Genomic DNA, 20,753 nt, shown 5'->3' on the forward strand with positions numbered 1-20,753 from the left:
TATTTCTGCAGTAGAATGTATGACTTCCTGTCGTCACAGGAAGCAGGATAAAGGTGATAATTCACATCACATCAGTAGGTCAGTTTGGCCACCGAATGAGGTCAGTTGAGGTGTGGCCACCACATCAGTTAGGAAAACACTCATTTTTCCGGACTTTGGATTTAAAGTTGCAGAGCAGGGGCTGGGGCATGCGCTCCCACAGGTACTGAGGGCTCCAGGCACTGTGCCAGGGACTTCATGTCCTGTAATCGGCACAGTGAGCCCATGAGATGGGTTTTGCATACAGGGAAACTGAGGTTTAGAGAGGTTGAATAAATTACCTAAGTCACACAAACAATCCGTAATGAATCAGGGCAGAAACACAAGCCTGCCTGAGCCTGGAGCCCTGCTCTAACCATTGGGCCCTACTGCTGGTTCTGGCCCAACTCAGCCCCACCTTCTGGTTCCTGACCAGGGCCCCTCACATCACAGCACAGGTTTGCATCAGCAGAAACATCCCCAGACCAGGCTTCAACTGAGGCCCGCATAGACTGCAGGGATGCTAGGGGCGGTCCCGGGGGCAGGAAGGCTGCCTGGGAGCTGAAGCCCTGCCCTCTCTCCACAGTACTTCACCTACAGCGTGCTGCTCTGCCTGCTGGCCTGCTCCGTGTTCCTGCAGATCAGCTGCATTGGGAAGCTGGTGCTCATGCTGGCCATCGAGCTCGTCTACGTGCTGGTTGTCGAGGTGCCTGGTGTCACACTCTTTGACAATGCCGACCTGCTGGTCACCGCCAATGCCATGTAGGTGACACCCACCTCACGCCCTCCACGGGCTCTGGGGCATTGCAGAGAGGCAGGAAGAGCAGGAGCTGGGCTGCAGGGGGCTTTCCAGGGTAGTGTCCTTTTGCTCCCAGCGCTGACCACCTGGGCAAAGCAGCGCAGTGTCTTGTTTCTTCCCCTCCCTCCCTCCGCCAGTGGTGGAGGTGGCCTCAGGGCTACTATGTCCCCCTGTCCTTCTGTCTCCAGTTTCCTACTCAGTCCTGACCACCGGCCTCTGAATTGTTCCTCATTTGTCCAGGGCTGCCTCTGATGAGCTATTTTCGCTTAACTGCCATGTACCTCAGGCCCAGAGGGGTCAAGGTCCAACAGAGCTGGAAAGCAAGGTCTGTGGAAGCAGAGGAGCAGCCTTTGTTGTTCACAGGCTCTTGTTCTGTTTCGTGCCTTTTGTCCTCATGGCAACTCAGCAAAGTAGGCAGGGTCCCCATGGATGGTTGGGTAGTTTGTGCACTGCTCACAGGCTCCTGGCTGTGATGGTGAGTGGTTAGGTCCCACCGGCAGGAGGTGGCAGGCATAGGGGGTGTGCCCCAGGCTATCCAGCTAGTAGTCAGCCTGGTCATATAGTGACAGATGTCAGATTTCCAAGGGAAGTGGCTCCATGAGGGGAAAGAGCTCTGGTTTTGGGCCAAATGGAGTTTGAGTCAGCCTCAGACACACATTTGGCTATTTTTCTGAACTTCATTATTTTTTCCCAGTAAAATGGGAATAATACCCAACGTAGTACACTGTAGGTAAAGTGAATGATACATAGTACACTTTTCTTCCCATTACTGTCCCCACACACATCAGAAAGTGCAAAACATGTGACCCACAGGCCTGTGTTCCCTGAGAAAATGCAGCAAGCTGTGCTCACTCTGAGTTAGAGGAAGGGACCTCTGCCTCTGTCTCTTTCCAAAATTCTGTTTGAGCGCCTACCCGTTCCAGGCACTGAGCTCGGCAGTGGAGAGACAGTCATGGATAAAACAGACAATAACTCCAGTGTCAGAATTGTTACCTTCCGGTGCAGATAGTGTCCCCTGAGAAAGTGAAGGTGTAATGAAGGATCTAAGTCAGATCCAAGGAAGAACTTCTGGGCGGCCGTGCGGGGCTGTGGGCAGATGACAGGGAGAAACTAGCAGCGGGAGCAATGCAGCTGCGTTCCTGCCGGGACAGGAGAGGGAAGAGGCCTGCCCTTCTACGGGCGGACCAGGGCAGGAGCGGGGAACTTTGCCTCCTCCTTCTCACCCGCCCCTCCCCTCCCCACAGCCCGTCCTTCCTCCTGCTGAGGTAGCAGCAGAGAATGGAGGTCCTTTCTGTTTTGGGAGACCCTGGTGTGGTTGTTGGGCAGCTCCGTCCACTAGATAGATCATGCAAACCACGGATATAATTTAAAATTTTCTAGTAGCTGTATTAAAAAGGCAAAACAAACAATTTTGATAATATTTTTATTTAACCAGTATATTAAAAATAGTATTTTAATATGTAGTCAGTTTAAAATTATTAACGAAACAGCTAACATTATTCCACACTAATTCTTCACAGCCTAGTATCTATCTTACACTTACAGGACAGTTTAACTTGCACTAGCCACATTTTAAGCTCAGTAGCCGCATGTGGCCAGTGACTACCATACTGGACAGTGCAGGTGGAGTATTTCTATTCCTCTGGGTGGCAGTGACGGGCTGGAGAGGGGGCAGGCTTCTGCCCAGGTGGATGTGCTGGGGGCCTCAGGGTCCCAAGTGAGGGCTGGGTGATTGGTGGTCATGGTGACCAGATGCTAGTTGGGGCCAGGCTTTCTGCAAGCCTCCCAGCCTAAATGTGACCTTGGATGGGGAAGAGGAGGCTGCTGGGGATGGAGCGAAGGAGCAACAGCAGAGAGGCTGAAGTATTGGGCACAGGGAAGCAGAGCAGCATAGGGGGGAAGCAGGGTTGGGGAGAAGCAGGGTGGGGGGCTACAGCAGGGGGCAGCAGAGCAGGAGGGGGCATGGCCGATGGGAGACAGAGCAGGGATGGAGGCTGCCAGTGCAGAGAGCAGTCCTGAATGGCCCTCCCCAACTCCTGTTCACAGAGACTTCAGCAACAACGGGACCTCCCAGTGGTGAGTTGAAGCTCTTTCTCTGAGTTCCCTGATACAGCCCCTGCCTGCCCTTGGCACCGAGCTGCCAGAGGCCAGCGCCCAGGGCCCAGCAGAGAAGGCAGCAGCGCCCAGGTGGGAAGGTGGGCGGTGAAGGAGGAGCCCTCCCCTCCCCAAGTACCAAGGAGGCCTCACTGGGTAGATGCCCTTCCTTTATCACCCCAAGATGATCTACAGACTGGTGGCCAGGGTCATCAGGTCCCACAGGTCATCCCACAGGCCTCACCTTAGAGCACTTAGCCTCAGCTCTTCCCCAGGAGCACATGTGGGACCCCAGGCACAGGAGAACAGGTGCCCCCTCTGCCCCTGGAGGCGAGGAGCCGACACGAGGCCTGCAGAGTTTGTGGGTTAGGCCCTGCCTCAGGGCTGATGCTGGACAGGGAGTCTACGCAGCCCTCAAGGTTTGGGCTCTTTGCTGGGACAGGAGCAGAGTTTCGGATAGCTGCTTTTATTAGGAGTATTAATAATGTTAACAGAAATATAAGTAGACAAGAATAGTGACCAGTTTCGGAGTTCCTGTTGTTTGTTGGATACTGTACAGGGAGTTTTGCATGCAGTATCTTTAATTCTTTTCACAATCCTGAAATGTGGGTATTGTTACCCATTTTACAGATTAGGAAACTAAGGTTCAGAGAGGTTAAAAGACTTGCACAAGTTTGCAGAGAGATGGTCAGTATGGCCTGCCTGGCTTCCATGTGCTGATCTCTGTCTTGTCAACTGAGAAAGACCTGGGATGTACTCACTGCCTTTTACGGAGTCTTCATTCATCCCCTGAAGTGACCAGAGGGAAGCTCCCCAGTGATGGGGGAGAGTAAGCCCTCAGGAAAGGAGTCATGGCCACTGAGCCGTAGGGTGAGCAGGGGCTGAGACGGGGCTGCCCACCAAGAAGGCTTCCTGGAAGAGGCACACCTCAGGCAAAGTTAGAGCAGGAGGGTGAGGAGAAGGGGGAACTGAAGGGAGAGGAAGGAAAAAGGCCTTCAGGGGCCCCGAGCCTGGCATGATGTGCCGGGGCATCTACCTCCCACCGCAGCCCTGAGCACGCGACCAAGGTGGCACTGAAGGTGGTGACGCCCATCATCATCTCCGTCTTTGTGCTGGCCCTGTACCTGCACGCCCAGCAGGTGGAGTCCACCGCCCGCCTTGACTTCCTCTGGAAACTGCAGGTGGGTGGTTAGGGGCTGGGGACTGGAGCAGGGCGGGGGGCACCCAGGCCTCACGACACTTTGTGAGCGAGCGAGTTCACGGGCTGGGCTGAGCCTGTGTTCTGCACTAACAAGGTGTCCTGCTCAGGCCTCATCCCAACTGACCATTGCCCCATGTCCCAGTGAGTCGGCTCCCTGCTCTCTGGGGCCAAGAGGCAAAACCCTGGAGGTCCAGACAAACCCACCCCAAACAGTGCTGGGACTCTGATGGGCCAAGGAGATATGCTCTGAAGTTACAAAGACTATGTCATCCAGGACAGAGGGGCGTGGACAAGCACAGCTTGTGACGGGGCAGCAGGGAGGCAAGAAGGCGTGGGGGAGAGGAGCGGAGTAGGAGGAGATGAGCAGGGCGCACGGTCCTGGGGTCGTGGGTGCCTTAGCGCAGGAGCCCGGCCACGTGCAGGAGCTGGCACTACAGGCTTCTGAGCAAGGCTTAATGTGACCACACGGGGCTTGAAGACCCCTCCAGGGGAGGATGGATGGAAGGAGCATCAAAGACCATAGACAGGAAGTCCAGCCAGGTGGCTGGGCCCTGGCCCTGGTGAGAGATGGCCTAAGCAGGGGCAGAGGTGGTGCTGGGTGCCCAGATGAGGCTGATACCAGCCAGCACTCTGCTCTCCAGACCTCGTGCCCTGAGCCCTGATTGTATCCACCCGGAGGAGGGGAGGCTGCTAGACCACACACAGGGTGCTCCCAGTGCTAGCCACAGCCCCAGTGGCCTCTTACTCCCTGCTGGACCACCTCAGAAAGTGCAGGAGAGAGCCAGCTCTTAGATGTGAGTAGGGGTGGGGCTCATACTTGTTAGTCCAGCCAAGCCCCTTGCAGGGCGTAGCTTAGCCCAGCCTCTTTGCCTCCTCTGGCCTGGCCCCTGTGTGCAGACCACTTCTCTGGCTCATCTGTGACTCACTTAGGTCCCCTCCATCCTCAGCTTCTTAATAAGATTGAGATTAAAGTCTCGGGCTGGGCCAGGAGGCCCTGGTTTTCCACTGGATGCTGAGTGAAGATGGGGGCATCTGGTTTTCCCTGCTGTTGGGTGTTCTGCATGAGGTCTGGCTGAGGTGCCCACTGAGGTCTTCACACCTCTCTCCTTGGGGAGGCTCCCAGGAGGCCCCAGCTCTCTCTGGGGGGCTGGCCAGGTTCTGTGGGGCTTGGGGCTGATGTCCCTCCACTCCTCTGCTCACACCTCACATCCCCTCTGAGCCCCCGGGAAGCCCCTTCCAAGATGCTAGCCGTTGTTCATCTCAGTTGTGTTGCAAAGACCCCGAGAAACGGGTGGCAACAAGAGAGAGTGAGCCTGCCACTCCGCATCTTTGTGACCGGCTGCCCCTTCACTCCCATCCAGGGACCTTATCCAGTTCCCGGGTGCACTGGATCAAACTGAGGCTGCCTGCCAGGCTGAGCAGAGCAGCCTGAAGCTTCACCATAGCCGCCAACCCTGGCTCCCCAGTGCCCAGGCAACAGCAGCTTTCTCGCAGCCCCAGAAGACCTGGATGAGTCACGAGGCAGGGTCTCTCGGGGAGCTGGGGTCTCCCAGGGAACTGAAGCATCCCAGCTCTCAGCCAGGGTGAAGCTCCTAGGCCCGAAACAGCCAAGGCCGTGGGCTCTCTGCTGCAGGAAGGGGTGTGTTAGGGACGAGGACAAGACCCCCTGCAGTCCCCTTGGTCTCAGGCCCCTGGTACCTAAAGCACTCTGGTTGCCTCCCGCATCCCCAGGCTGCAGCCCAGCCCCAAGCTGTGCTGAGGGTTTGGAGATCCAGTTCTCCGTCACTCCCTGCCTGTCTTCAGCCAGGGGAGGCACTTGTATTATTAGTGTTTCCATATGTGGCTGTGGAAATAGGCTATTTCCACTTCTTTATCTTTCCTCCCTGACTTCCTACCCCACATCCATGCATCCCCCCATTTTCATCTTCTTTTATGGGAGGAAGTTTTAAAAAAATAATTTAAAACTTACAGAAAATTTAAAAGAACAGTGTAAAGAACTCCAGCAGTCTCTTCACCAGATTCCCCAACCATGGTTCTGCATTTGCTCCACACCTGTTCTCTCTCTATTCTGACATGATGCCCCAGTCCCCTCCCAATTCTCCAATTTCTCCCAAAAGCAAGGACAGCCTCTACAGTATCCCCATGTGACCTCCCAGGCAGGAAATCAACAGTACCCGCCCACAATACCACCCCACCCACAGAACCTGTTCACGTTTGTCAACTGTCCCAGTTCTGGCCCAGGATGCTCTCCAGGATACTCTCTGCATTTGGTTGTTATGTCTCCTGTCTTTCTTTGTCTCTCCGTCTTTGTCAGTCTTAAAGAGGTCCTTGTTCTGTGACCCTCAGTCTAGGGCCCTTGTCCAGACTCAGGCCACACTTTCCTGGGGTCAGTCTGCTAAAGTGATCCATAGCAAACTGCTTTTCTGGTTGCATTTCCTGATATGAAGAGGAAAATGGAAAGTGAGGAGCACGTGGGTGGCTGGAGGGCCATTTGGGTGTGGCTTTAGACCATCCTTCTACCCTCCTGCCCCTTCAGGTCCAGGGCAGGCAGGCTCCTTCTGGCCTCTCCTCTGGGACCTGTTTCCACTCAGGGTTCCCTCTTTCAGTATCAACGGTCTTACAGACGTCACTTTCCAAGAGGCGAGCTGGGAGTGGGGGCAGAGTTAGCTACTTACAAATCTTTCTTTTCTGACGGTCAAAGTAAGAGATGCTCTTTATGGAAAACCTGGAGGTAGAGACAGCAGTGAGGATGCAAAGCTGGCACTTGCTGGAATCTCGGGCCTGCATCGGCTCGTGGGCAGGTGGCCGTGCCTTGTCCTAGGCAGTGCCCTGCCGGGCCCTCCTCTGACCCGATCCTCTGTCCTGGTTCCTCTGTCCCAGGCCACGGAGGAGAAGGAGGAGATGGAGGAGTTGCAGGCCTACAACCGGCGGCTGCTGCACAACATCCTGCCCAAGGACGTGGCCGCACACTTCCTGGCCCGTGAGCGGCGCAACGACGAGCTCTACTACCAGTCGTGCGAGTGCGTGGCCGTCATGTTCGCCTCCATCGCCAACTTCTCCGAGTTCTACGTGGAGCTGGAGGCCAACAACGAGGGTGTCGAGTGCCTGCGGCTGCTCAACGAGATCATTGCCGACTTCGATGAGGTGCGGACTGGCCCCCGACCCCGACACCCCCTTTCCCATCACCAGAAGTGAGCAGAGATGTCAGAAGCCCTGACTGCGTCCCAGACACTGCAGACATTTCCTCCCCATCACCATGTTACAATGGGGAAACTGAGGCCCACAGATGTTAAGTGTTTGGCCTGCAGTCACTACTTGTAAGTGGCAGAGCTGGGGTTTCAGCCCCAGCTGTTTGAACTTGAAGTCTCGGTACCTTGGCTGCCCCATCAAGGCCCCGCCCCGCTGACTTGCCAACCACCCCACCCCATCATCCATCATTCCTTTCCTGCCAGGCAGGGACTCAGCTTTTGAGAGGGACCAAGGAAAGAAGAATTCCCAGGCTAAGGGAGGAGACAGGACAAAGATGCAAAGCCCTGAACAACAGAGGCAGAAACAAAGACATCTTCTTCATTTGTTTATCACTCCCTTGTTGGGCATCTAGTGTGTGCCAGGCCCTGGGGATACTGTGCCCAATGGGACAGTCTCAGCCCCGGGAGCTCACCGCGTTGTGGGTGTGAGAGGTCAGCCCCAGCGGGAAGATGGACTAGAGCACGGAGCGCAGGGAGGAGAGGGCTGGTGGAGCTGGGTGGGGGCTCTGGTGTGTGGGTGGGCTTGTAGCCCACAGCCACTAGACAGCAGGTAGGTGCTGGAGGAGGCCTGCCTGCCGGGTAGCACCGGGGCTTTGCACTGAGTTGGCGATGGAGACGGGCTCCACTCTTTGAAATGGGGAGACACAGGGGCCGTGCTACTGCACTTCCCTACGGACTTCAGTGCAGCAGCCTTGGGGGTGACCCAGGTTTGGCCTCCATCTGTCCAGATCATCAGTGAGGATCGGTTCAGGCAGCTAGAAAAGATCAAGACCATTGGCAGCACCTACATGGCCGCCTCAGGCCTCAACGACTCCACCTACGACAAAGTGGGCAAGACCCACATCAAAGCTCTCGCTGACTTCGCCATGAAGCTGATGGACCAAATGAAGTACATCAACGAGCACTCGTTCAACAACTTCCAGATGAAGATTGGTGAGCTGGGCCGGGGATTGCTGAGGGCTTGGAGGAGCTCCCCACTCACCATCCCCCATCCCATGTCCGTGACCCCGTCCAAACAGAGGCTGACATTATGGGGCGTCCCTGCCCAAGGGGTGGGAGTAGGCACTGATCTCACAGCGGAGTTCTCCCAGGGCCTGGAGCTGCCCCTGCGCGTTGGTGTGCGGGGGACGTGCCCAGGACGCTGGCTGAGTTCCTGCCTCTCCCACTCGCTGTGCCTGCTAGGGAGGCTTTGTAGGGAGTGCTGTGTGAAAGGACGCAGGGCCCCTGGTCACTGCCCCACAGGCAGATGGCAGTCCCATGTGTTTCAAGTAGTACTGACTTAATGGCAATGTTTTATTTACAACTATGCCAAATTCATTCAGTAAAAATGAAAAGCCGTATAATGAAATAATTATACATTTTAAATACTAATTGTGTAAACATGGTGCAGGTCATTCCATTTGTGAATTTATGAAAATATTGGACATATATTTGACAAAATTGTTAGCAAACCAAAATAAAGTGAAATGTTTAAAAAAAAAACTAAACATGAACATAATCATGTAAAATTGACAAATAATTATATTTCAACTTTTTAAAAAAAGTAGTCTTAAAAACCAAAATGGGTGGGTGGGGTTATTGCTGAGCTGTAAGTGGCTTCTGTGTGCATGCGAGCAAAATCCCCTAGGTGCTGTGAAAACTTTTCTGACACAAACTGGGAAAAGAAATGGTGAGGATGTGCAGCTAAGACGAGTCCAGGTATCTTCCCTGGGTTCCTTCTTTGTCAAAGGCCTTGGCTCTTGGTGGTGGCTTGGAGGAGCTTTGTAGATGCCCTGACATCCTGGGGGCAGGGCTGCTGCAGAAGAGAGGACGGATTCTGGGCAGAGGCCCTCATCGGTTTCAAAAAACAGGCAGAGCCATATTCTACTTGTTCAGAAAATCTTAAACCAAAAGACTATATAATTTTTTTCATTCTTTGCATTTTATTTTTTAATTGGAGTACAGTTGATTTACAATATTGTATTAGCTGCAGGGGGAAAGCATAGTGATTCAATAGTTTTATAAATTATACTCCATTTAAAATTATTATAAAATATTGGCTATATTCCCTGTGCTAAACAGTCTTTTTTGTATTTAATTTTGTTGTTTTATTACCTCAGCCTTTTATTCTGACAAGTTTGAACTCTACAGAAGAGCTAAAAGAATAGCACAGTGAAAACCCATGTACATCAACACACTTGCCCATTTTGCTCGCTCCCCCTAATGTATACACAAAATGATCTCTGACTCGTGACTCTGAGCATGTTGCTCAGTAAGATTCAAGGTGTCTCAGCAGCTCATTTTATCCTTAGCATCAATCTTGCCAAGGATGCCCAGGCTTTCAGAGTAAGAGTTACTTTTTCAGCAGAAACTCTGCTTCGTCGAGCATTGCTCTCTCCTCCTCTTGAGGACAATGGAGGTAAAGAATGCTTTCTGAAAGAGCTGGTTTTGTTCTTGTCAGAATTTTAATGCATTATTATCCCCTCAGGGATGTCTTAGGCCACAAATGACTCAGACTTCAAATTTTTTTAAAAAAAGGAACAGTAATTCACCAACAAAGATACTGGTATTTCAGTTCTCAAAATTAGCACATTAAGCCAAAATACTGGATTCCTAAAAATGAATATTGTGATCATGAATGGCCTCGGGAGACCTTTTGTTCTGGCCTGAGTGTTGGGAGCTGGGCTTTCCCTGACGAGCTGGCCGCATTGGCCCTTGGGCACACGCCTGTGGACCGGACCGGGTCTTCATTTTGCATTGGCTGCTGGACAGCCAGGCCAGAGCCAGCTCGGGGGCTGCTTTAACTGATGGGCAGCCTGTGCTTCTGTGTTAACTTCGAGCTTGGTTCCTGTGATGTAGCCATTCTTCTTTTCCTTTCACCCCACCCCTCCCAGCTCCATTGATTTGTATTTTCTTCCTGGTGTGTATTCATTTCCGTGAGCTGCCCCAGCTCCTTCCTTAGACAGGACTGGGGGCTGAGTGGTGGGTAGACAAGTAGCTGGGCAGACAGGTGGGAGCCTTGGAAGATCCCTTCCTTCGGACTCGGGGGAGCGTGGCTTTTGGCCAGTGAGGCTGACAGTCCAGCCTGGGAACAACACATGGGGTAAAAAAGATACATGTGGCTTGATGGGACCAAAAAGGACAGTCATGGAGGGAAGAGTTTTGAGGACTGGTGAGATTTCTGACTTAGTGAGTGACCCAAGGGGCACTTGTGGGAGCTTCTGCTGTGTCTGTGGTCCTGCCTTTCACACACAAGAAACAGTTAAACAGCGAGGCTTAACAAGGCCCAGCATGAGAGAGATAGTTTATGTAATAGGAGGGAGCACCCTGGGGCTTGGAGATGGGGCAAAAAATGTCTGGAGCATATTGATTAGGCAGACGTGTCAGGGAAGGACTTCACCTGGAGGGAAGAAGGGAGGACACTTGAAGTGGAGACCAGCACAGCAGAGGCTCAGTGGCAGGGTTGCTTAGTGTTGTCTTGGAAAGGCAATCAGATGAGAGGTCACTGGAAACCTTGAAGAGGGCAGCCTTGGTGGTGGGCTTGCAGGAGCTGAGTGTTGCCTGGGCAGCAAGGACGAGGAGCAGTAGCTATGTGAACAGGTTCCTGTGGTCTTGAGTTACCAAGCATGCAGTAGTAGCAGAGCAGTGGCAGCTGTGGGATTAGGCACAGCCTCAGGCCAGGACCACCCTGGGTGTCCTCAGACCAAGAATCAGGGAAAACCTGCCGAGTGTCAAGGAGGAATGGTAGCAAGAGCAGGCAGGGCAAGCACTGGTTGGAACCCTGATGAGCATACTGACTTCTGTCCCCTGCAGGGCTTAATATTGGCCCCGTGGTGGCAGGGGTTATTGGGGCCCGCAAGCCTCAGTACGACATCTGGGGCAATACAGTGAACGTGGCCAGCCGCATGGACAGTACTGGTGTGCCCGACCGCATCCAGGTGAGTGCAGGAACGTCCACCACCCACCTCACCCACATGGGGGCCTCTGTGTGATGCTAAGTGGTCTTCTAGCAGCCCCCACAGTTCCCAGTCAGAATTTCTGCAGCCAAATTTGAGGATGATGGGGAAGTTGGCACTGATGTCTTGAAAGCTTGGGGAACACAATTGTGTTTCAGGCCCTCAGTACCTTGGACAGATCTTCTATCCTGTGCAAAGCCCTCTACTGGCCACAGATGGAACTAGGGGCGTTGGGGGTAGCCAGCTGCTGATGCCAGGCTAGAAGTGCTAAGGGACAACCCAGCCAGCCAGAGGGGACACAAGATGACCTCAGGGAGCAGGCTCTTGCCACTTGGGGCCCACAGCACTCGGGGCCTAGTCCTGAGAACCAGCCTCCACTAGCTCCAGCAGGTGTGTGGTGGAGGTGCTGACTGTACCCAGAAAGGGCTCTTGGGTCACCTTGTGGTGAGGCATTTGTCCGTACTGCTACTCCTGTCACCCTGCTCAGGCCCTTCACCCTGCAGCAGTGTCGTGTCGTTACGGAAGCCTCCTATGAGTTCTCCTCTTTGCTCCAAAGCTAAAGCAGAGGCAGGCAGTAATCTGGAGTGAATCCCGGCGCAGTCACTTATTATCTGTGTAACTTCAGGCAAGTGGCTTCGATTTTCTGAACCTGAGAGGACAGTTCTCAGAAAGGGGAACCAAGATCAGCAGTGGTTCTCAAACTGTGGTGAAAAGCCAGTTTCCAGAACTGTTTCTAATTGGTCAGGAGTGAGGCTGGTAAACCCTTGGGATCGGACTGTGCGGGGTCAGACGGCTGTGCGCTCGCAGCCCCTCCCCTCGGCTTCCGCGTTACTCGCACAGTGGACGGTGACAAGCACTGTGTGGGCCGCAGGCACGTGTGAGGTGCTCGCGCCCCGCCCCGCACGGGGTGGGTGCAGCCGCCACCCGACAGCAGCCCCGGGGCGGTGCCGCCGCCCTCCCGGTCGAGGCGGTCAGCTCTGCCCCAACGGCACATTCAGGGAGGGCTCAGGTCACCCATGGCCTGTCCTCTCCCCTCCTTTGCCCCCACAGGTCACCACAGACATGTACCAGGTGCTGGCCGCCAACACGTACCAGCTGGAGTGCCGGGGTGTGGTCAAGGTCAAGGGCAAAGGCGAGATGATGACCTACTTCCTCAACGGAGGGCCCCCGCCCAGTTAGCAGCCCCGCGGACGCCAGGCCGCCCGGCCTCCGGAGAAACGGCGGAAGCCCCGCTGCAGCCACGAGGCCGCCCTGAGATTTTCCACTTTGACTCCAGAAGCAGCTTCTGCCTTTGCGGCCGGGCGGTTGGGCGGGCGGCCTCCGTCCCAGGCCCCGGCGTGCCAGCGTCCTGCGAGCACCGAGCTGACCAAAGATGCCTCCCCGGTAGAAGACGCCGCCGGACTCGGTGGGAATCTCGAGTTTTCTTATGGGTGCTGCCGCCGCGCGGGCGCAGAAGAGCTGCTGGGGGGCTCGCGGGTGTGCGGCAGCCCGGCTCGGGCAGGGCTGCGGGGAGGCGGCGCGACTCGGGCCCAGGGGGCCCGGGGGGACCCGGGGTCCGCTTTTCTGTGTGAGCCTTTAAACCTCAGAGGCCGCGCCCCTGCTCCACCGTGGAGGGGGCTTTCGGCGGGAGCGCCGCCTTTGGAGGGACCGCGGCCTTCATCGGCGTCTCCTCCCACACCCGCACACACGGACCGTGTCCCTGCAGGGGGCAGAACTCACTGCGAGGGGGAGGCCAGAGGGCTCGAAGCAAGGAGTGGTGGTTCTGGGAAAAAGAAAATATTTATTAAATAAAACAAAACCCGTTTCTGTGCCCTTCTTCAGACTATGCCAGTTGTGTGCGTGTAAGACCCACAAGCAAATGAGGGCGCCGCTGGGGAGGGAGGGCGGGGGCCCCAACTTGTCTTTTTGTATTTTTTATTTTGTATTATTGAAAACCTTGGAGATCTAACAAATATACCAAATTCTATATTTTGTACATTCTCTATATTAGAAAACAGCTGTGCACAGCAGGGCGTTTGTGCTCATTTGTACTGTACGTATGTCGATGTATGTACTGGTGTGTGCGCGCGTGTGTGTTTATGCTGTGGAACTGGTCTCATTCAGGACGCCTGTTCCCCTCACTTCAGATTCTCCCAGGTCCTGCCAGAGCAGCAAGCATGTCCTATTGGGGTACCATACATTCAGGTTAGGTAGGAAGATGCATGCACACATTACCCCACCTCTCTGTCTCTCTCTATCTCTGTCTCTCTCTCTCTCTCTCTCTCTCACACACACACACACACACACTCACTCATCACTTCCCCTAAGTAAAATGCAGACAGAATGAAAAGAAAACAAAAAACTTCTTTCCCATCTCAGACGAAGCTGGAACCAAGGGAAGAAGCCTCAACCTGCAGGACAGCTCGGCCACTGCCCACCCTTCTGCTCCCTGAGATGTCAGCCATTTGCTGCCTGCAGAGAGGCAGCTCCTGCTACTCTGAGAGCTCAGGGATGGCGCTGGGTGCTCAGCTGGTGTGGGGATTTGAGGAAACCGCGCCTGCCTGGCTTTCTCTGTTGGCTGAGGTGCAGGTGGCTCTCTCTTGAGATGGTCCCTCAGACTTGGGGATGTAATATACAGCCCTCAGGCTCAGGGAAGGGCAGTGGCTTTGCACTCCACCTGCAAACTAGGCAGAGGAAAGGGTAGAGGCCAGCTTCAGAGTCCATGGGGCAAAGCTAGCAGAAATTTCATTTTGTCTTGTTTTTGTTTAGGGGAGGGGGGCAGTTAAATATACCGAGAAACAAATTCTATTTTTTATACCCTGTGAAGGAGGCATTTGAAAATGATACACTATCATAGAGACATACTCAAACAGAATCCTTGGGTCCTGTACCCAGGTCTTTTCATTGCTTCTCAGGGCAGAATTATCCTCGCCTCCAATGTGAGCTTGAAGGAGGTGAGGAGGCAACTATATGCCAGCTGCAAAATGTTACTTTGATGCCCACCTGCACCACCTCTCACTGGACACTAGCACCACCCTCCCCTTTCCACACACTGTCTCCCACCCCAATTTGAGCACAGCTCTGAGAAGCAAAGCTTATGGACCTAGAACGGGCAGCCTTAGTCTGTGCGCTTTTGCTGCTCCATCCTCTGAGTTCTGTATCACCCCTCTCGCATCTGTCGTGAGTGGCTGGCTCTCTCTACGGTGTTGTTCTCAAGCCCCTGAACCCTCCATATGGCCCACCAGTGTTGCTGGGTTTTTGTTTTGCTTCCAACCAGAGTAACGTGTGCTGAGTTCCTCCTGTGTTCCCTTTGTTGGTCATGGCCTCCCCGGCCTTGTGGGGGCCCATCTTCCCCATCCCAGCAGTGACCGGTGACAATGTGCAGTGCTAGCTTTTCATTCCCACCAAGGGGTGTGCACTTTTTTTTATCCCTGCTCTTGCAAAAACGGATACAATTATGATTTCCCATGGAAATTGAAAAGTCTATTTAAATAATTTAACTATTAAACACTTTCACTGGTATCGTGTCCTGGTCTGATTTGCATCTTGGGCCATGGGCCTGGTTCTGGTCCAAAGAACAGTGTACTCAGCACAGAAGGGGCGCTGCAGAGGGAGACTCAGAGGGCGGAGAGCTCCCCTGAGTGGGGACAGCACATTGCTGTGGAGAGAATGTCAGCTGAAGACTATAGTCATTGTGGCAGCAGGCTGGAGAACACTGGTGACCTTGGACCAAGAAGCAGGTGCCAGGGTGCAGGAGGCTGAGGAATGAAGAGATGGAGAGGGGTCAGGGGTGAAGGGGACAAGGAATTGAGGATGGAACCAGAAAAGATCCAGAGTCAAGGGGAGGATGTTTTTAAACAGGTGAGCCAAACATCCTTCTCTGCTAAGGGAATGAAAGTTGAAAATACAAGAGGGAACACAGATTGTTGAAAGGACCGAAGTAGGTGGGAGGACAGAGATGCAGGCAGGAGGTGAACTGACTTGACCTGGATACTAGTAACAATGGCTACCATCTATTAGGCACTCTGTGTGCCAGACCCTTCAATGAACATTATCTCATTTAATCCTCTTGGCCACCACATTTCACTGAAGAAACAGAGAGGTTGAGTTATTTGCCTAAACCCATACAGCTGGTAATTAGCAGAGATAAGATTAAAGCAGGCCTGTCTGCTAAGCCCATGCAGGTAAGTAACTTCACACGTGCCCAGGGCTCCTCCCCCCAGGGGAAGGGAAAGATGGTAGGAAGGCAGGGGGCTCTTTTCAGCAGTTCCCAGCTACTGCACCATCAAGTGCAGGGTTATATTTGGGATCAGGAAATAAAACCGGAGGGGCTTGGTCAAATTAAATTGAAAACAAGTGAAAATTAAGGAACCAGTGAAAGAGACTTCACTGAGGTTCACTACAACGATGGCCACGTGGAGACACAGATGTGGTTGTCCTGGTCATAGGCAGGTACCAGCCCCAAAGAGAATAGACGTTATTAGGAATTCAAATATGTGTGTGAAGGAAGTAATTGCATAGAGCTAAAGTTTAACTCAGAGAACTTTTCAGGCTGGGGTGAGACCATGGGTAATTAGTCAAATCCATTTCACCTGTAACCTGCCTTCACTAATCAAGGTCTTTTTTGTTTATCAAGGCCGTTTTAATCGTTGCTACAGAAGACTTGCATGTCCTCCAAGCCCCATGTAGCCTAAACTATAAGACATTGGCCCCAGTTGTTCTCCAGAAACTTGAAGTCAGCTGAGTCTAGTTGGAGTTGAGCTGGTTAAGACTCAGAACCACGGACCCTTCAACTGGGCATGTGTGAGTGGCTTTGGTGCACTTTAGAAAGTGCAGAGGACAGTAGTTTAGTTACGCCTGCGCAGAAAAAGGATTTTCACACCTTTTTCCAATCACCTTTCACCACAAACCCTAGTCTTCAGACCGCCCTGCTTCTTAATTCGTTATCCTATATAAATACCCTGTGCCCCTGCCTATGGGGAGGTAAATTTGAGCTGTGTCCTCGGGTCTTCTTCCTTGGCTGCCTTGCACATAAGCTTTCTCTTTGCTGCAAACCTCAGCGTCTCAGCATCTCAGCTTGTGCCTCAGGGAGGATAAACCTGGTTTGGTAACAAATTTGGTGAGCTGGCAGAAGTTAAGTCCAGACAGAGATTTCGCCCCTGGTTTGTCGGCCCCTTGGTGGTACTGAGAGCCTGTGGACGAGTTCACGTGGCTGCCTGGTCCGTTTGTTCCACGGATCATCTCTCCGACTTCCCCAGGGAGGCACCTCTGACCTCCAGGACTTGGTTTAATTTTGCAGTGAAGAAATGGTTTCGGGGTTTGGAAGATGTCTTTTGAGTGAGAAACCTTGTTAAACACACCTGTGCAATCCTGACCAGCTCGTGGGTTGGAGGCCCACCGGGTGGGGTTTTGGCAGACAACAGGGAAGGTTATACAGCTGCTTTGTAGTCCATACCTGGGTTAAAGGCTTGGGGCTCCAGATTTTCTGTTTTGTTTTGTCTGGTCTTGTTTTTCCGTGTCCATGTTGGGTTGTCTTATTTGTTAAGAATGGACTATTAGGGATTGAGCTTCTTGGTGACTGTGGTGAGAACCGGTAGAAAGATTTTGTGCTGTGACCCCCCCTGGAAGCAAAGACCCTTCAAAATCAGACATGGTAATTCAGTTCCCTCAAGGCTGCATTGTCCAGCACTGGGGAACTTTGTTATGAATCCATGGAAAAGAAAAAGATGGTATTTTTGTAACACTGCACGGCCACAATATCCTTTAGACTCCAGAGCAAAATGGCCTGAAAATGGATCCCTAAATTAGAATAAATTTTGCAACTGGATTGATTTTGTAAAGAGGAAGAACAATGGGATGAAATACCTTACGTATACTCTTTTATGTTATTGTATCAGAGTAAACCTGTGCATAGAAAAAGTAAGATACAGCCCAATAGGAAGGGAAGGCAAAGAAACCTACTTTGCATGCTCCTCATGAAAAGGAGAACGGCTCGCTGTTAATTCAGCCTAACGCTCTGACTGCTGCTCCTCCTCCCTCCCATGATGAGGCTGTGGCTGCTCCTTCGCTGCCAGTGCCTGAGCCACAGTGTGAGGCTCGCTCCCCCATCCCCGTCTCCAAGGATGGGGAAATAAGAATGGTCTCCCCCTTTCATATCCACCAGGGAGCAACTCAAACTCTGGTAGGACAATCCACCCATTAAGGCAAATCCCCTCGGGAGGTGTAAATGCCAAGACTGGGAGCCGATGGGACTGATGGGTCTACTCTCCATTTTTCAACTTCAGATTTATTTAATTAGAAGAACAATATGGCAACTTAGAGAAATGACTTGCAGAGAATGGAAAGTCTCTTTTCTATTTCTGCAACCCACAACCCCACCAGAGCAGATGTTAAATATTTATGAAGTACCCTCTGCACATAGAAGAAGGCAGAATGGTGCTAGAAAAAGCTGGGGAGCAGGCAGATTGCCTTCATACAGAAGCCCCTGGCACTTCAGTGCAGGCTGTTGCAAGCATAGCTATACAAGCAGTGGGTCCTAATTGGGATGTGAATGTTGGGAGTAGGCCAAAACTTGAACGTTACTGAGACTGCATTCTTGCGGGGAGTTGGACAAAACAAAAAAAGACTTAAAGTCAGGAGGTAAAACAGAAACTGAATGGGGATCCTTCAGAATTTCTAGAAAGGGTCTTCAGAGGCTGTAGGCAATATGCAGTTATAGAACCTGAGGCCCCAGAGAATTTAAAAGATGGTTAACGACTTATTGGTGAGCGCACCCCCGATATACAGAAGAAACTGCAAAAGGTGGAAAGGGATTTAGGAATGCCTATGTCTAAACTTGCTGAAATTGCCTTCAAAGTTTTTAATGGCAGGGACCAGGTGCAGGAGAAGGGGGAACAATGGAGAGCGAAGCGACAGACCACTATTGGCAGCCGTCTTAACACAGAGAACAGCTGGACCAAATCAGGGACCCTCACGAGGAACTTAGCAAAAGGTAGGAGCCTCAAGCCTCAAACTTCCACTCCATAATGACACCCACCAGTGTGCATATTACAAACAGAAGGGACACTGGAAAAGACTGTCACATCCTAAATGAGACTCTTGAAGGTAAAGAACAAGTGGCACATCAGATGCCCGTGCTGAGAATAACAGTGACCAAGAATGACAGGGCCTTTAAGTCCCACATCCATCAATGTCTCCCATATGGAACCCTGGGTGACTGTGATGCTGGGAAATCAACTTTGGGACTTTATATTGATATCGGGCCACTTACTCAGTTTTAAATATCCAACTTTCTAAACTTCCCTCTGAGAATTTTAGTAACTGGAGTGTCCAGAGAAACCTTGAAAAAGCCTTTTTTTCCAGTCACTAGACTGTCAGATGGGGGAGATGCACCCAAAGCATGGCTCTCCAGACACGACTAAATGCCCCATCCCCCTCCTGGAATGAGATTTACCAAGGTAACTACCTGGATAAATGGACATTAAAGTACCAGAAGGTGATTCCAGAGGTATGGGTGGATGGGAGGCTGGGGAGAGCAAAGATAACTTTGCCTATACAGGTTAGGCTTCACTCTGGAGCAAAAATTCTAAACTTAACGCAGTACCCATTGAAGGAATAGGGAAGTGTGGAATTTAACCCCTGCTAATGGCCTTCCTTGAATAGAATAGAATACACCTCTGCAGGTCACTTTCTAACACTCAGATTTTTCTGGTGAGAATTCTGGCACGGATGAACACTGGTTTGTGCACAACTTAAGAGAAATTATATTGTAGAAGATACTCATCCAGTGCCTAATCCATACACTCTGCTAACTACTTTGTTAAATTTGAAGGATGCCTTTTTTTGTATACACTTGAGTTATTTTTTTAATTGAAGTATAGTTGGTTTACAATGTTGTGTTAGTTTCAAGTGTAAAGCAAAGTGATTTAGTCACACATGTATATCTATTCTTTTTCATATTCTTTTCCATTATAGGTTATTACAAGATATTGAATATAGTTCCCTATGCTATACAGTATAAACTTGTTGTTTATCTGTTTTATATATAGTAGTGCATATGTGTTAATCCCAAATTCCTAATTTATCTCTCTCCCCTCTTCCCACTTTGGTAACCATAGTTTGTTTTCTATGTCTGTGAGTCTGTTTCTGATTGGTAAATAAGTTCATTTGTATTACTTTTTTGAGTTTCCACATATAAGTGATATCATATGATAATTGTCTTTTTCTATCTGACTTACTTCACTTAATATGATAATCTCTAGGTCCATGTTGCAGCAAGTGACATTATTTCATTATTTTTTATGGCTGAGTAATATTTCATTGTATGTATATACCACATCTTCTTTATTTATCTGTCGATGGACATTTAGGTTGTTTCCATGCCTTGACTATTGTAAATAGTACTGCTATGAATGTTAGGGTGAATGTATCTTTTCAAATTCAGGTACTTCTGGATATAGGCCCAGGAGTGGGAGTGCTGGATCACATGGTAAGTCTATTTTTAGTTTTTTAAAGGACTTCGATACTGTCCTCCATAGTGGCTGCACCAATTTACATACTCACCAACAGTGTAGGAGGGTTCTGTTTTCTCCACACCCTCTCCAGCATTTATTTGTAGATTTTTTAATGATGGCCATTATACTGGTGTGAGGTGACAACCTTTGTAGTTTTGATTTGCATTTCTCTAATAATTAGCAAAATTGAGCATCTTTTCATGTGCTTGTTGGTCATCTGGATGTCTTCTTTGGAGAAATGTCTATTTAGGTTGTCTGCCCAGTGTTTGATTGGGTTGTATTTTGATATTAAGTTGTGTGAGCTGTTGTATATTTTGGAAATTAATCCCTTGTCATTCACATAGTTTGCAAATATTTTCTCCCAGTTTTTGTAGGTTGTCTTTTCTTTTTTCTTTTTTTTTGGCATTTCATTATTTATTTAAATAACTTACTGAGGTGAAATTCACCTAGAAATTAACCATTTTAAAATGAACAGTTCTGTGGCATTAAGTCATTCACAATGTTGTGCAAACACCACTTCTGTCTAGTTCCAAAACATTTCCATCACCCAAAATAAAACCTCTTACACATTAAGCACTTTCCCTCTATTGGCACCATCCTCCCAGCCCCTGGAAACCACAATATGCATTCTCTCTCTCTGGATTTATCTATTCTGGATATTTTTTTAATTTACATATATGCATGGTTCATTTTTTCTAAGAACTAGAACTTAAGCTTTTTTAACTTACATAGGTCATAAGATCAACAGAATGTAGTAATTCAATCAAAAAGAATAGTCAAATGTGCTTACACATATTCAAGAAATCAATCATTTAAGTTATAAATAAAAAGTTCATTTGTGTCCTTTTTTTAAGATTCCATATATAAGCAATATCATGTGGCATTTTTATTTCTCTTTCTGGCTTACTTCACTTAGAATGACAATCTCTAGGTCCATCCACATTGCTTCAAATGGCATTATTTTAT

General features: G+C 50.7%; 1 protein-coding gene across 1 annotated transcript in view; it reads left to right on the forward strand.

The window, feature by feature from the left end:
• Positions 1 to 13,096, forward strand: part of ADCY5 (adenylate cyclase 5) — a 141,336-nt gene extending 128,240 nt beyond the window's left edge. Inside the window, exons 15-21 of the mRNA XM_010981526.3 lie at positions 605 to 780; positions 2,864 to 2,893; positions 3,960 to 4,092; positions 6,993 to 7,256; positions 8,089 to 8,293; positions 11,153 to 11,277; positions 12,346 to 13,096. Of these exons, the coding sequence (XP_010979828.3) occupies positions 605 to 780; positions 2,864 to 2,893; positions 3,960 to 4,092; positions 6,993 to 7,256; positions 8,089 to 8,293; positions 11,153 to 11,277; positions 12,346 to 12,474 (1,062 nt within the window). The 3' untranslated portion in view covers positions 12,475 to 13,096. The remainder of the gene's footprint in view (positions 1 to 604; positions 781 to 2,863; positions 2,894 to 3,959; positions 4,093 to 6,992; positions 7,257 to 8,088; positions 8,294 to 11,152; positions 11,278 to 12,345) is intronic.
• Positions 13,097 to 20,753: the final 7,657 nt, after the last annotated feature.

This window comes from Camelus dromedarius, chromosome 2 (genome assembly GCF_036321535.1).
Source record: "Camelus dromedarius isolate mCamDro1 chromosome 2, mCamDro1.pat, whole genome shotgun sequence".
NCBI lineage: Eukaryota > Metazoa > Chordata > Mammalia > Artiodactyla > Camelidae > Camelus > Camelus dromedarius.